The 14349-nt window shown below is 40.9% G+C and overlaps 1 protein-coding gene across 1 annotated transcript in view; it reads right to left on the reverse strand.

The window, feature by feature from the left end:
- SVEP1 (sushi, von Willebrand factor type A, EGF and pentraxin domain containing 1) overlaps positions 1 to 14349 on the reverse strand; it is a 105720-nt gene that overhangs the window by 2590 nt on the left and 88781 nt on the right. The window contains exons 44-49 of the mRNA XM_017728281.1: positions 14102 to 14275; positions 12627 to 12803; positions 11147 to 11317; positions 6045 to 6140; positions 3236 to 3331; positions 557 to 650 (exon numbers count right to left, since the gene is read on the reverse strand). Coding sequence (XP_017583770.1) covers positions 557 to 650; positions 3236 to 3331; positions 6045 to 6140; positions 11147 to 11317; positions 12627 to 12803; positions 14102 to 14275 — 808 coding nt within the window. The remainder of the gene's footprint in view (positions 1 to 556; positions 651 to 3235; positions 3332 to 6044; positions 6141 to 11146; positions 11318 to 12626; positions 12804 to 14101; positions 14276 to 14349) is intronic.

Raw genomic sequence — 14349 nt, forward strand, 5'->3', positions numbered from 1 at the left:
TAAACATTTTTGCTATCATGTGTTTTATGGCCCTAGAGCTGCCAGGAGATTTGAACTGGGACTTGCCTCAGAGGCAGTGTGTCGTACTCTTTAAATGATTACATCACTCAACGCTGGGTGTAAGATGACCTGTTATTTATAACAACTCTTGCATGAGCCTAGTCTTGAACATGGACCCAGCTGAGGTATATACAGTTAATAATGAGCTCTAGTAAACAGTAGGCCACTAAAATTTCCTGAAGAATATTCTGTATTCCATGTCAAAACTCCACTTCCATTTACATCATGAAAAACCAGTCTAAACATTGCAGGTTTGCCTGTCTCCTTACATGTAAATATACAATTTTCTGAGCTTTCTAGAAGTTTGGCAATAATTTTGCACAGTACTCTCTAAGATCTATCCATATTGCCCATAAATCTTGAGGCATCTTAAGGTTACTGTTTTACAGAACCTAGAGATGCTCGAAATGTTAAAATTATTTGCTCATTGTTCAGATTTAGAGTTCAGTAGGGTATGATTCAGCCTAGCTCTGGGACAGTGCTCAGCAACACTTACCTAGAGCAGTCATGTCCAGTCCAGGAAGAGGGACAGTAGCACCGATTTGGTCGTATGCACTTCCCACCATTTAAGCAAGGCGACTGGCAAACAGCTGCATACAAACACACACACAAATTTGCATTAATGAGCACAACCACAGCAAGCTGATTAAGGAGCAGGGCACTGAAAATCCATCCTGCCTTAGGAATGGAAAGGGCAGCCTGAGAAGCACACGTCTGCTAAGTGTGATTTGACTCTATTACTTTTGCTGCATTGTATGAGCTGCATGAAGCAGCCAGTGTGTAATTTTACATTGCCTTAAAAATTCTGTTGTTTCTGATTCCATTTAAGACAACAAAGGAAAGTGGAAGCAGGAGGAGGAATTAGACGAGTCATAACATAAACTGGAGAATAGGAATAAAATGTAGACTTTTTTAAAACAAGGAATGTGACAGCTTAACACTAGCCAAGACAAGCAGACATCAAACATGGTAAAAAAGTATAGAAAGAAACAGCAGAGGAAGTTGAAGGTCAGAAAGCCATGTGCAGATCAACACTAAGCAAGGAGTAAGATTTCACACAATGGCACCTATATGGAGACAAAGAAAGGAAGCAGAGAGTGACAGTAAGGTTCTGAAAGACACTGGATAGCCCTAAGAGGTGAGACTAGGTGCAACAGGGTGTTAGAGAAAAACCCCTTGTCTACCTTCCAGGTCATGCTGAGCCTAGTTGAACATGCTTTCTTGTGACAGTCAAACCCAAGGATATCAAGTAATCAAACAAGAGTCAAAGTTTCAAGTCTTCCAATCAGTTTTGAGATTGAAAGGTAAAGAACCATACAATTTACAGAACCAGTTTAGATACGCACTTAATGAGGTACTTCAAACACAGACATGTTTATTGCAGGAAAATTGAAAGATGTGAATACTTTGAAGTAGATAATGCCAGACATAGAGAACAGACCTAAAGATACTAGTGAGGACAAAGGCTGGGTAATATTTTTGCAAGGAATATGCATCAGGAAACACTGATTAACACAGAATTACAGGAAATGTAAATGAGGAGTCACAGGAATGCGAAAAAACGACTCCAATTCCTCTGGGCCAAACAAGAACAAACAATGGCAGGAGGCTGTAGTGATAGGCCATCCATATACAATTAAGTGCACCATGTAGGTAATGTTGAAAATTACTTCTGATTTTGGAATGAAGCATATGATTGCAACATCTTTAGCTGTCACTGAAGTACTTCTCTGTCACAGCATAATGTCAATATCAGTAGCTGAAACAAGAAGTGATTAAAAAAACTTCATAAGCAGTGTCTATGACGCAGATGCAATTTTCAGTAGAATTTTCCCTTTAGCTACTGAAAAGTAAGTCAAGCCTGTACAGATTTGAATTTCTGGCCCAAAAGTGAAGAAGCCATCTATCCTCCTCAAGCACCTATTACAGCTGCAAAGCTTGTGAAATACGAGTGGAAATGATGCATTATGTGTTAGGCAAGAGTCCCTTCAAAAGACAATAGTTCAGAGTTAAAATGCTCCCTGTGGTATTTCAGTTTTCTGCAGAAGTGTTGGGTTTGCAGTGTATCACACAGCTTATCCCCTAAAATCACTATTCTTATCAGTTAAACAAATACTATGAACATTCATTAACAGAGGCATGGATTCCTTCCCAGCTCACACCATCAGCTACTTCCAAGTCTTGCAGGAAGGCAAAACTGGGCTTTCATGTTAAATCCCTGTTAAAAATAAGTTAAGGTGCACCCGGACATAAAATACAGTGAAGAAACTGTAAAAGATATTTTTCAAAATAGCTAATATTTGTAACTGTTTAAGATCTAATAATGATTGAAAGACATTTCAGTAACAACTCAGTTGCTGAGTTTTACTGTCTTTTCACAGGGAAAAGTCTTTCCAAAACTGGCATTTGTTCAGTTTTGATATTCTAAGCCTCAGGTTCAAATATTTTCCATAACTGCAGTCAACCTCATTTCACACAAACTGACTGGTCAGGACACAGACCTGGACATCAGGAATCACTACCCTCCTCCTACCCCTCTCTATTTTTGTGTGCTCCATGCCCTTCACCTTTGGTTAGATGCAAGTAAGAGATCTAGTAAAAAGAAGTGCACATTGGATTTGTTCAGAGAACTTAGATGATACCTAATGTAAGGCAGCCATGTATGACGTACCCATTAAACTCAACCACCCTTAAATCCTTGCTTTGCTCTGCTGTCTTTCCTGATTCAGTACCCAGGCAATTAGTGGGAATCCACCAAACCAGACAGCTATGTGGTGAAAAACCTCTACAATACCTGCAGCTTGTTTGTCAATTTAATGATGACCTGAATTTCCAGAAGATGAAAATGAAAATCATGCCCTTGGAATTGAGAAGAATTGTTTTATTCTTCTCCCTGGAAACCCTTTCTCCTTTGCATTGCTTTTTGCAGAGAGTACTTTGGGAATACTGTCTGTCCTTTACCAGAGCAAGATTTTCTGGGAATTTTAAAGACTCATCAGGGAGGGACTAATCTGAAAATAGTTTACAGCTGGGGACAGCAACTCCTCCAGGAATATTATTGTAGACCTAGCTTTTCCTGCAAGAAGCTTAGGAGTTCCATGAGTCCCTAGAGAACTGTGCTAGGTATTGCTAGTAGTCATAAAAAGTGAGAAAAAATGCAGGTGAGAAGTTTTACCCATATGGCAGCGTGATCCAGTCCATCCGAGGGGGCAGTCACACTGGTAAGGGGCCACACAGCGACCTCCATTGAGACACGGCAGAATGCATATTGCTAAGGAGAAGAGCAGAGAACCAGAGAAAAGCATTACCTCCCATGAAAGCAAAGAATAGAGTGTGCAAAAGATGAACTTATGTTTAAATAGAAACTCCACTACCCCTTGAAGTGTTTGCATGGAGTATCAGCAGAGTTGAGCAGGATCTACCGACAAGGCATGAGAAGCAAATACTGCTGGCATGGCACCCAGATATGACAAGGAGTAGTGGCAAAGAAATGGATAGGCTGGAGCAATTCCTAGAGTCCCTCAGATGCTTGGAGGCCCTGTGTTCATGGGAAATGAGCCAGGGCTGTTTCCTTTTATCCCAGGTATAATATCCACAGACATTGGCCACTTCTGTGGTGGTGTTAACAAAATCAGTTCATACTTTAATGACAAAAATTGGATTGTTCATGAATTCTTTGGACTCACAGATGTAGCGTCCAAAACAAGTTAATCTATGCCCCGCCCATAGAAAAGCACTTTGTCTAGGCCAGTAAAAACATGCTGAGACAGGTGAGACCATAAGTCCCCTGGGGAAAGGCAGCTTGGATACAAGGCATTTTGGGTGAAACAAGACTTGGGCTGGAACCTTTGGGGAAGAAACAAAGCACATACCAAGCAGCTGATGACCTCTGGACAGAGCAACAATCAGGCTACACTGCTCCTCTGAGCAGATCTGCAAAACTCCCATATGTTCATGATTTAAGTACCTTCACAAAACTCTTATCTCCACTATGTTAAGTGAAAAAAGTACTTGAGGGTACATGCTCTAATAAGAGCAAGGGTTGAGCTGGGTCTCAAATTTGGACCCTCAAGGGGCACTTCCATTAGAGTTTTATATTGGGAGGGTGAATGAGGTCTGAAGAAGACTGAGGTAGGGGTTCTTCCTCTTCTGCTGCTCAGCAGAGGTCAAGCTGAGCAGGTGCCGTCAGCTTGGATAAGAAAATAATTATGAGTTTCCATGGACCTCACATGGACTAACCCTTATCACTGAGAAATACTTTTCTATATCATTAAACTTGCAGTAGCCTGCCTGTTTTTTAGAATGGACAGGACTCTCTTAGGAAGATGGATCTTACCTTTTCTGTGAAATGTTCTGTGAACTACAAGGTGACTAAATTCTGTCAGCGGCCTTATTGTGGCCTGATCCTGACAGACGTGTGCTCAGTGCTAGCACTCAGAAATTCCTTGGGCTTCCAGAACAGGCCCTTAACTTCAAAGACTAAGCCCGTCTTTTCTGTTCACTGGCGCACTTTGCTTGACAAGCAGTGCAAACTTGGGGTTGCACTGACCAGTTGTGCAAATTCTTTTCCTGAGCTGGGATGACAGATTGAAAGAGCTGGGATCATAAATGAAATGGCTGGTTCCGGAGAATGCTTCAAGTGTCATTACTGATGAAACTAATAAACTCAGCTGTGGGATGCCAAACACAATTTTGTCAGACACAGTTTCTGTGTCTGGTACTACTTCACAGTTTCTGCTGAAACTGTGAGACTTACACGGCTGAGTTGCATGTATGGCTGTGGTGATACTGACAGTCATAGGGACAGAAAAAAGGGCCTGTGTGAATGTACCACATGACTGGAGTTTCCATAAATGCAAAAAGACAAAACTTGCTGAACCTCTTGTTCTCATTCTGTATCTACCACTAATTTGTGCCATGTGCAACTGACACTGTCACAGAGAAGACTTGAAAGCTGCAGAGATAGATTCAGAGGACCATTTTAACATATGATACATCTTAAATGCTTGAACCATATTCTTCTCCAAGAACTAGATGAGAATGGGCACAATTTTTGTAGGTTTCCATGTATACTCAGAGTCAGGGGCAGTGACTCAGATTCAGGGACAGTGACACCACCCCTGCTGTAGATGTTCTTGGAAATGCTAAAGCCTTACATCAGGGCCATAATGAATACTAAATACAGTAAGGGTACTTTCCTTTTCTATCCACATAGACCCATGCCTTACCATGTGTACAGTAATAAGGCTCCTCATGCAGCAGCTATGCCAGCCTGAAAGGGTTAAATCTCCCAAATTCCTTGTGCTAAGACCACCATGAAGAAAAAGTGAAACATGGTTCAAACTGGCATTCCCAAATGTTACCCAAGGAATTTCTGACACAGTCAACAGTCAGATTTGGTTCTTTTCAGTGAGAACAGGTCCAGTTCTCTAACCATTCTGAGATCTATGGCAGGAAAAGCCAGTCTAGAATTTGTGAGGTAGAAATACACAGGTCAGCAGGGATAGCATGGAAAAGGTAACACATTGCAGTATTTGAACACTGAATTGTTGAGGTTCATAACCACAGGCTGATAAATATGTAAGCCAAGAGACTAATGCAGCCACCAGCAGAACAGTCATGTCTCCTCTGTTCTAATCCCTGTTTGTTCCCCAAAACTACCAGGTATTGCTGTTAGAAACAGACTCTGGAGAACTGAAACAAGGTGTTCTTCAACCACAGTGAAAGAGCACCCAGAAACAAAATCACATCAATTTAAATATTGCTTGTTTTACTTTGAAGATGTCAGGGAATGGTTATTTTTCTAGAAACAAGCCATAAGTATATACCTCTCTGATCTTTTTCATTTGTCAAGCAGAATGTATTAATGATTTTTATGGTTTTGGCTCTTATGCTTTTTTATTTTCCCACCTGGTTCACTGTGGTAAATTCACTTGTCTTACCTACAACACCCTAGAGATTAGTGTTAGGGATGATGTACGTACGCTCCTCGCAGAGACGGCCCATCCAGCCATCGGGACATGAGCAGGCGTTGGGTCGCTCGCAGATGCCACCGTTCTGGCACGGGAACCGGCAGACAGCTGGAAACAGCATGATTTCATTACTAATTCAGGACAGTGAATTAGAAGCCTAGCAACTCAGAATCTTGCACAGGTCTTTGCAGTTGTAAAGCTTAAAGCAGAACAAACAAATGCAGTGAAGTTCAGAAACATTGCTTGATTCTGATTTCAAGGGCTACATCATCTTCTGGCTCTGTGTGTTTGATTAGGTACTGTAAGCAAGAGTGTGGGAACCATTAAGACAATCAAAAAATTATCCATGGAAAGAATGAAAATGTAGACCTATTTATAGTGGAATAAATTATTTGGAAAATGTTCCAAGGCTGACACTATGCTTTATCTGTTTTTCCCACTAACTTTTGTAAAACAAAATGAAATACAATACCCATACAATACACCATAAAAACCTATTACCTTCCTCACCCCTTCCTCAGGCCTTCTGAATTGGCTCTGGAATGGAATCAAGCTTTCTTCTACCCTTGGTATGAAACACCAACATAATGCCATCTGGCTTAATATACGGTATGTCTAAAGTAAGATTAACACTGCGTGGTAGAACAGGCAATTTTTACTGCACTATCATCCAGCACAAGGAGAAGTGGCCAAAAAGGGTGCAGCACTGGCACAGAAAGTGTTCATCTGTGGAACTCAAAGTGTGACTGTAAGCCTCACTTAGCATTCATGCTGACTGGTGCCCCTTGGCTTGCGTTCTATTAATAAGCACCTGATCATAAAAGTGCGGAATTTGGAGTGGACTCCATCATGCTGGGCCAGTATGTTCCTTGGACTGGATAGACTTTGGACTTCACTGTCATTTCTATAACACTGCACTGTATCTTGTCTCACACATCCAGGAAAACCAGGACTACTTTAGAAAATCACGTGAAAGCTATGCACAAACATATTGTGCTTAAAGATCATTGGGGAAGTACAATCTTCGTCATGTTGGTGTATATACTATAAAGGGAAAATGAAAAACTGTGCCTTCGAGACAATACTACAGAACAAATAAGTAATCAGACTGACAGTAATCTCAGGAAACTCAATCTGAACTGCTAATTGCATCCTATCTTTAACTAGTCATTAGGTGACCAAAATATGCATTTAAGCTTTGAGTGTTTCAGATCTTGTACAATATTAGCGTTAAATACAAACAGTGGATTGGCACACTGAAATACTGTTCAAACCTGAAGCCCACATTGGAAAGAATGCAAATCTTTCCCTCAGAGAGACGAACTTGAGTCACTCCTGGAGCTAAGCCATGCCAAGATGCAAGCTACAGCTTGGAGTCTGTTGAAATGAGGCCAAAGCTCTGCCACTTTATTTTTCAGTCTCAAGAGCCTTCCCATCAAGTGTCAGCTGATAATGAGAATGGGAAGAGACCTCTGAAAGGTTAACATAATTTGCAATATTTTAACTGTGATTTTGAAAATTTTTGTTGTAAAAATATCTATTACTACACAGACAGCTTGTCTCTGGGTGTTGACTAAAGCAGAACAGTGTGCCAAACAGATTTCTTTTGAGCAATGAAAACACCATTTAAAGCTACCATTTAAACGATATTCCACAAATGTATAATGGCATGTGAGATAAAAGATTCGTGTATAAATGATATCCCATGTTAAATTCAAAGTCCATGAAATAAGTTCTCTGAAATGTATTTTCTCTCACTGTCAATGTAGAAGATGCAGGTTTTCCATGAGTTACAAATAGCTTTGGATGGCAACTCCATGACACTCAGTAATCAGATGTCAGGCAGATAGGCTTTTCCTGGATTTCTGCCCAGGTCCTGGTTATGAAACTGGACGAGACTGTATCATCCCTAGGTATGCACTTGTTATACACCAATTTAGGCAAGCAGAGACTATTTGTCTGTAGCTGTGGGGATTATTCTTATCAATGGACAAGAACTAGAAAAATGCTTGGGACTGGAAATTAAGCTGGGATCTCATTATCTTTTGGACTTTTTGCTATTGTAAAAGCAAGCAGGGCAAATGCAGTCCTGATCTGCTGGGGAGAGAAAAGGAACCATCAACTGTGACTTTAGTTACTGGTAGTAAATCTCACATCCACAGCATCAATCTTTTGAGATCCCCTTGCAAATTTATCTTCACAGGACACAAAAGCATTACACTCCTGCAAGACAAACATGGGTCAGAAGGGGAAAAATAAATTCTGTTATCTGTTCTGAGCTTTGGAAAAAGCTTCTCTGTCATTGCAAGTGAACAAGTTCCTCAGGCCCCAGCTTCCCTCTCATAATGTTCTTGTTTGCTGAAGGAGTACGAACTTTCTGGTTGACAGCTCCACACTGACCACTCACAGTCAGTAAGATGTGGGAAGAGGGCAAACAGACAAGACAGATTTTAGAGCACTTCAGGAAGAATTAACTGGAGTCAGGTAAGCTGTGTGCATCTGTGCAGCCTGACGAGTCCTGCAGATATTTACAATCAGCAGATCCAGGCTAATACTTCTCACCCCTGAAACTCAGATCAGAATCTGGCTGGCAACCCCTAACCAGCAGTGATTCAGGCAAGTGCAGCTGTGGTGAGAGCTCTTCCAAAGAAGCTAAAGAAGTCTGCTTTTTAATTATAACATTTATGTTAACTAACCTGTTCAACCAGGACAGAATGTTTCAAGCAGGCTTAGGACACATTAATAATCAACTCACACAGCCATAAACAAGAAATGCAGCATGAGTCATTACAAAGAGTGCTTTCATGTTGTTTCTGATGTAGACCACAAAGGCTTGGGTCCTGTAGGGCTTTTGTTAGGAAAATCACTCACATGAATTATAAAGCAGTTTTGAAAGATCACTTTGACGTGTCATGAAAATGCAGGAAAGTCCTCTCAGAAACATCGTTAGTTCTTTTTAGTTCCCCTTTTAGGTGAAAAGAGGAGGGAAATGGTTATTCCTCTCCCCTAATACACAGGTTATCCTGCTTTGTTTTCCACCCTCATCATCTGTTCACCTCTTCACTTCATTTTTTAAAAATAATTTTCCCTAATACTTATTCCTCTGAACAGTCCCAGTAGACTCTGCAGTGTTGCAAACAGAACATGTTTGACAGTGCTTTGCAGATGAGCCCTTCCTGGTTGCTGGTAACAATAGGCATGTACCTTTCCTAGCAGAGTTACATCTCTTGGGATAAAATATGTGAGTTTGCTGTAAAATATTGTATAATTGTAAATATAAAATAAGAATAAAAAGTAAAGCTGGTGATATTAAAGGGACAGTTGAACAATCTGAAGTGTTAAAATTGGAATAGATAATATCCAAATAATTTTGCTAATGAATTCTAGCTTAGGTAAAGTAGCTATTATGCAGAGATCCCTTGAATTCTGTAGCAATCACAGTTTAGAAATACAAACTTTTCAGAAACAGCCTCGTGCTTTGGTAATGTGAATTTCCAACAGAACTTTTGGATACACCATGACAACTGAAGTAACTCAGATGCTTTTCCTTCAGATCTTCTCTACTTGGCTGCTTGATGGGTAATTCTTCATGGCAGTGGCAGGCCATGGTCACAAAACAAAGACAAACCTGTTTTTCAGGAGAAGCTGCTCTATTCCTGAAATATTCAGGAGTTGCAAGCCCACTTCTTTCATTCTGGTTCTCGTCAAAATGCTCTACTGATCCATGTTTTAGGCAAGACATTATAACTATCAGATACAGGAATTTAACTAAGTGCCTGCTTTCATAGAGTAGGGCAACTCAACTTGTTTAGGTGTCAGCATTCATAATATTTTGCTGTCAGAATTAATATAAAAAAACTGATGAGGGGTCCATGATTAGCCAAGCTTAGAGCAGTATGGAATCCTGTATCTCCAAAGGGCTTCTGACCTAAACAGAAAGTCTCTGAGGAAGGAAGAGCTGTTGCTTCTATTTTGACATGGGGAGCTGAGACTTGCAGGAGGAGAGGCAGACCTGACAATTCTGATAATGGCTCCAGTGTTCCCAGGTGAGTGTCCTTGAACTTTTCTTCTTCTGTGTGAACAGGAATGGCTCTGCTTGTGACTGACCATGTTACAGAATGGGTCTGCTTGTGACTGGCCACTGCTGTGTTGTAAGGTTTTTTTGCTTTCTAAACGGAATACCTAAAGCTCAACTTGTCATATGGTGGCTGTTCCACAGTCTGAAATAAGACCTCAGGTTACAGCTAACTCACTGTTCCACAGCCACCCAGCAGCAGAGGCCAAGCTTCTGATATGGAAATGGCAGATGGCAAGATCTTTTCCACCAAAGCCCTATGACCCTGGAACTCTTTTGCTATGTCTCATCTGTGGCTTTACCTTAGTATTTGAATATGGTTATACATGTTTTTTATTGTTGAGTTTGTCATCTCTTCTGTTTTGTGTTTGTTACCCCATTTTCTGTTCAAAACTTTTCATTTATTTGAATCTTCTTGTATGGAAGAGTTAATTCTTTGCTTGAAACAAGTGAATGTTTTAGCTCAACAGACTGAAAAATTACAAATACCTGCTGGTATGCCAAGTGTAGAAAGGCTGGACTTTGGTATATTGTTAAACCTTTGATTTTTCTAGAGTGCTTAGTGTGTATTATTTAGTCAGCTGTATCAATCTATCTTTTATTGCAAACTGATTTTCAGGAGCTGCCACACTTTAAACATAAGCACCCATTTGTTCTATTTTGGTTTCTGCAGTGTTCGATTTTTGACTGTGAAAAACTGACTGGCAGTGCTTCTCTGAAACAGCTCAGCTTGTCAGAAAGATGACTGGTTCTGCCATTTTCTCACAAAAGATGTCAGGAGAAAGGATCCTAGGTGTGGGATACAACACTGTAGCAAAAGAAACTGTAAGACTAGCAAGGACTAAAGAGAAAAATTACAGAAGCCTTCTCTTTAACTTAGAAATAAAGCAAGAACCTGGACTTTAAATGCTGTGAATGAAACTACAACTGCACTGAAACTAGCAAAAATTTCACTTTCATTTTTATTGCTCCTAGGATGACACCTCTGTGCTTATGGCAAGTTAAGATATCCTTCTGTTAATAAAAAAGATATCCTTACCTTTGCAGGTAGGCGGTGTTGTCCATGTTCCATTTTCCAAGCAAATGCTCCTCATGGGCCCCTCCAGCATGTACCCACTGTAGCATGAATAGGTGATCATGTCTCCATACTGATAGAAGCTACCATGAATCAGAGCATTCTCTACATGAGCTGGGGGACCGCAAGATATCTCTAAACAGAAGAAACCATCCAGATGTTGGTGAGCTGCAGTGCCTATATGATGCAGGTTCTAACCCTGGACACAATGCTGTCCAGGGGAGGTGCCAGAGACACACCTCTGGTGGTAAATCAGTAATGGAGCCCAGGGATCTGGTCAAACTTAAGAAATGGGCTCATGAGAACCTTATGATCTTCAACAAACCCAAGTGCAAAGTGCTGCACTTGGGTCAGGGCAGTCTCAAACATGAGAACAGATTGGGAGAAGAAGTCACTGAGAACAGCCCTGAGAAGGGCTTGGCGGTTCTTTTTGGTGAGAGGCTGGACATGAGCCAACAGTGTGCTTTTGCAACCCCAAAAGCCAATTGTATCCTGGGTTGCATTAAAAGGAGTGTGACCAGCAGGGTGAGGTCATTCTATTCTGCCCTTGTGAGACCCCATCTGGAGTGCTGCAGTCCTCAGTTCAAGAAGGACATAGATCTGTTAGAGTGAGTCCACAGAAGGGTCCACAAAGATGATCAGAGGGAAGGAGCAACTTTCCTATCAAGACAGGCTGACAAAGCTGGCATTATTCAGCAAGGATAACAGAAGGCTTCAGGGAGACCTCATTGCAATTTTCCAATTTCTTAAGGGAGCATTTATATGAGAAGATAGAGGCAGAACAAGAGGCAATGATTTTAAACTGAAAGAAGGCAGGTTTAGTTTAGATATTAGAAAGAAATTATTTACCTAGACAGTGATGAGGTGCTGGAAGAGGTTGCCCAGGGAAGCTGTGGATGCCCCATACCTGGAAGTGTTCAATGCCAGGTTGGATGGGGCCCTGAGCAACCTGATTTAGTGAATGGCATCCCTGCCCATGGCAGAGGGGTTGGAACTAAATAGTCTTTAAGATCCTTTCCCATCCAAGCCATTCTGTGATGCCATGAATCTAAACAATATGCTTGGAAGAAGCCAAAAGGCTTTCAGACATGCTTGCAAAAGGACACTACGCCTTCTGTCAGTATTAAAAAATATAATAAAAGGCAGCACCTCTTTCTGTCTCATCATCCGTAATCTCATGGGAATCATTCTTAGGTTATTTAGGGTATCCAACAACCAATTCCAGCTCCAGGGCTTGCAAAAGGTAAATTGAGAATACCTTTACAGAAGGGCCTAGTAAATAGTAGGATGAATACTGTTGAAGCACCAACCCACATAGACGTACTCTGAATCCTTTTAAAGAAATAACTCTGTTAGAAAGAAAGAAGACACAGCTCTTCTCTAGAGCTTCTTAGAGCCCTCTGGGAAGTACCAATCTCTGTGGAACCATGTGTCATGTACTTACTTTCACACTTCGCTGTTGCTGGAGTCCAGGTCTCATCAGCATTACAGGTGATTACAGACTGCCCTTTCAGCTGGTAGCCTTCCCTGCACCTGATGGATACATTCTGACCAACATGAAAATCCACCTCTGACAGAAGGGCATTCTCTGGGATTACGAAAGGCACAGGACAAGGGTTTGCTGTTCAAAGAAAGGGTGTGAGGGAAAAGAAGGAAAGAAAAAGAGCCAGAAGGAAGAGAGGACACTTTAGAATAGTTTCTGCAAATTTCAAACCCAAAACATATGAAAAGCAATAGAAATGGATACTGCATATGAGTCCAGTTTGTAATTTGATTTGAAATTATGAGATTTGGGTCATAAAATAATAAAATAATGTTTAATTCACTGTTGTCACATGGCTTGCTACTATACTGTGCTGATGCCAGGAGAGGACATATTAAGGATTTAAGTGAGAAATATCCTACTTGTTACTCCGAAACCATTCTCTCTTGTCCTTCCTGTTTCCCATAACCTTTCTACAAAAGAGAACCAGATCTATCCTACTTCATGTTCGGAGGGGCTGGACCAATAAAGAGCAGCAAAAATTCAGCTATTTGATGAGAGACTTATTGTGATATTCATTAGAGTTTAGCATTTCCCTAATTTTATTTATTTATGGCTGTAAGCTTGCTGGGCTTTCTTGCATGGTCTATTGATCTCATCACAAAGTGGAAAATATTTGCTCTATAAAGAGCAGAGATTTATGTCAGTTTCTTGATACTAAAATGAAGAAATACTTTGTAATACAAAAATTAAATGTCTCAATTAACCATCCTAAGACTACACTAGGTTTGAACATTAGTTACAGGCACATACAGCAACAAGGAAGGCTGTTTTGGGTGTGTGTGTGCACAGTGCATATGTACACAATGTGCCATTTCACAGAATTGCAGAAGAATTTATACAGCCATTAAATCCAACCTGCTTCTCCAAGCAGGGCCAACTAGGTCAGAAGATGCCCTGGAACCCGACCAGTCGAAATTTGAGCAACTCTGTGGATGAAGATTTCATGTCCTCTCTGACTGAGTCTCTGTTCCTCTGTTTGACTCTGTTGACGGTAAAAAGTTTCTTCAGAAACTTCACTGGAGCTTCGTTTACTGCAACTATTGTCCATTGCCTTTCCTTCTACCACTGTGCAACTCTGACAAGAGTCTGGCGCTTCTTCCTTCACACCCTGTCAGTATGTCACTTGTGGACAACTATAAAGTCTCCCTTTTGCCTTCTCCTCCAAATGATTCTCTCACCTGCTCCTACTATACGGCTGACTATAATAACTCCATTTTATGTCAGCTTTCCAACTAAAGGGAACTATGCAGAAGACAGCTTGTTCTTTTACTGTCACAAAAATACACTCAGAGAGCTTAATGCTTTAGCTTGTATTAGTAACTGCTCCTGTTGTTCCTCTGCAAAAACTTTTCCATTACAAAGCAAACACACACGTTTACAGAGAGGCAAGGGATTGCTCCATCTTCCATCTCTTGTGCACTCTGCTGCTGGTTCTCCTTCCAAGCTGTATCCCCTCTCACAGGCATATGTTACTGTACTGCCAACTGTATTGTTCTCATACATTGCTTTCCCATTCAGCAAGGAAACTGGAATTTTGCATCTGGTCTCTGCAAAGGAAGGAGTCTTATTAATTCAGCTTGATATTAGTCCTGGACTTCCAACGATTCCTGAATTAATAACA

This window comes from Corvus brachyrhynchos, unplaced genomic scaffold (genome assembly GCF_000691975.1).
Source record: "Corvus brachyrhynchos isolate BGI_N302 unplaced genomic scaffold, ASM69197v1 scaffold90, whole genome shotgun sequence".
Taxonomy (NCBI): domain Eukaryota; kingdom Metazoa; phylum Chordata; class Aves; order Passeriformes; family Corvidae; genus Corvus; species Corvus brachyrhynchos.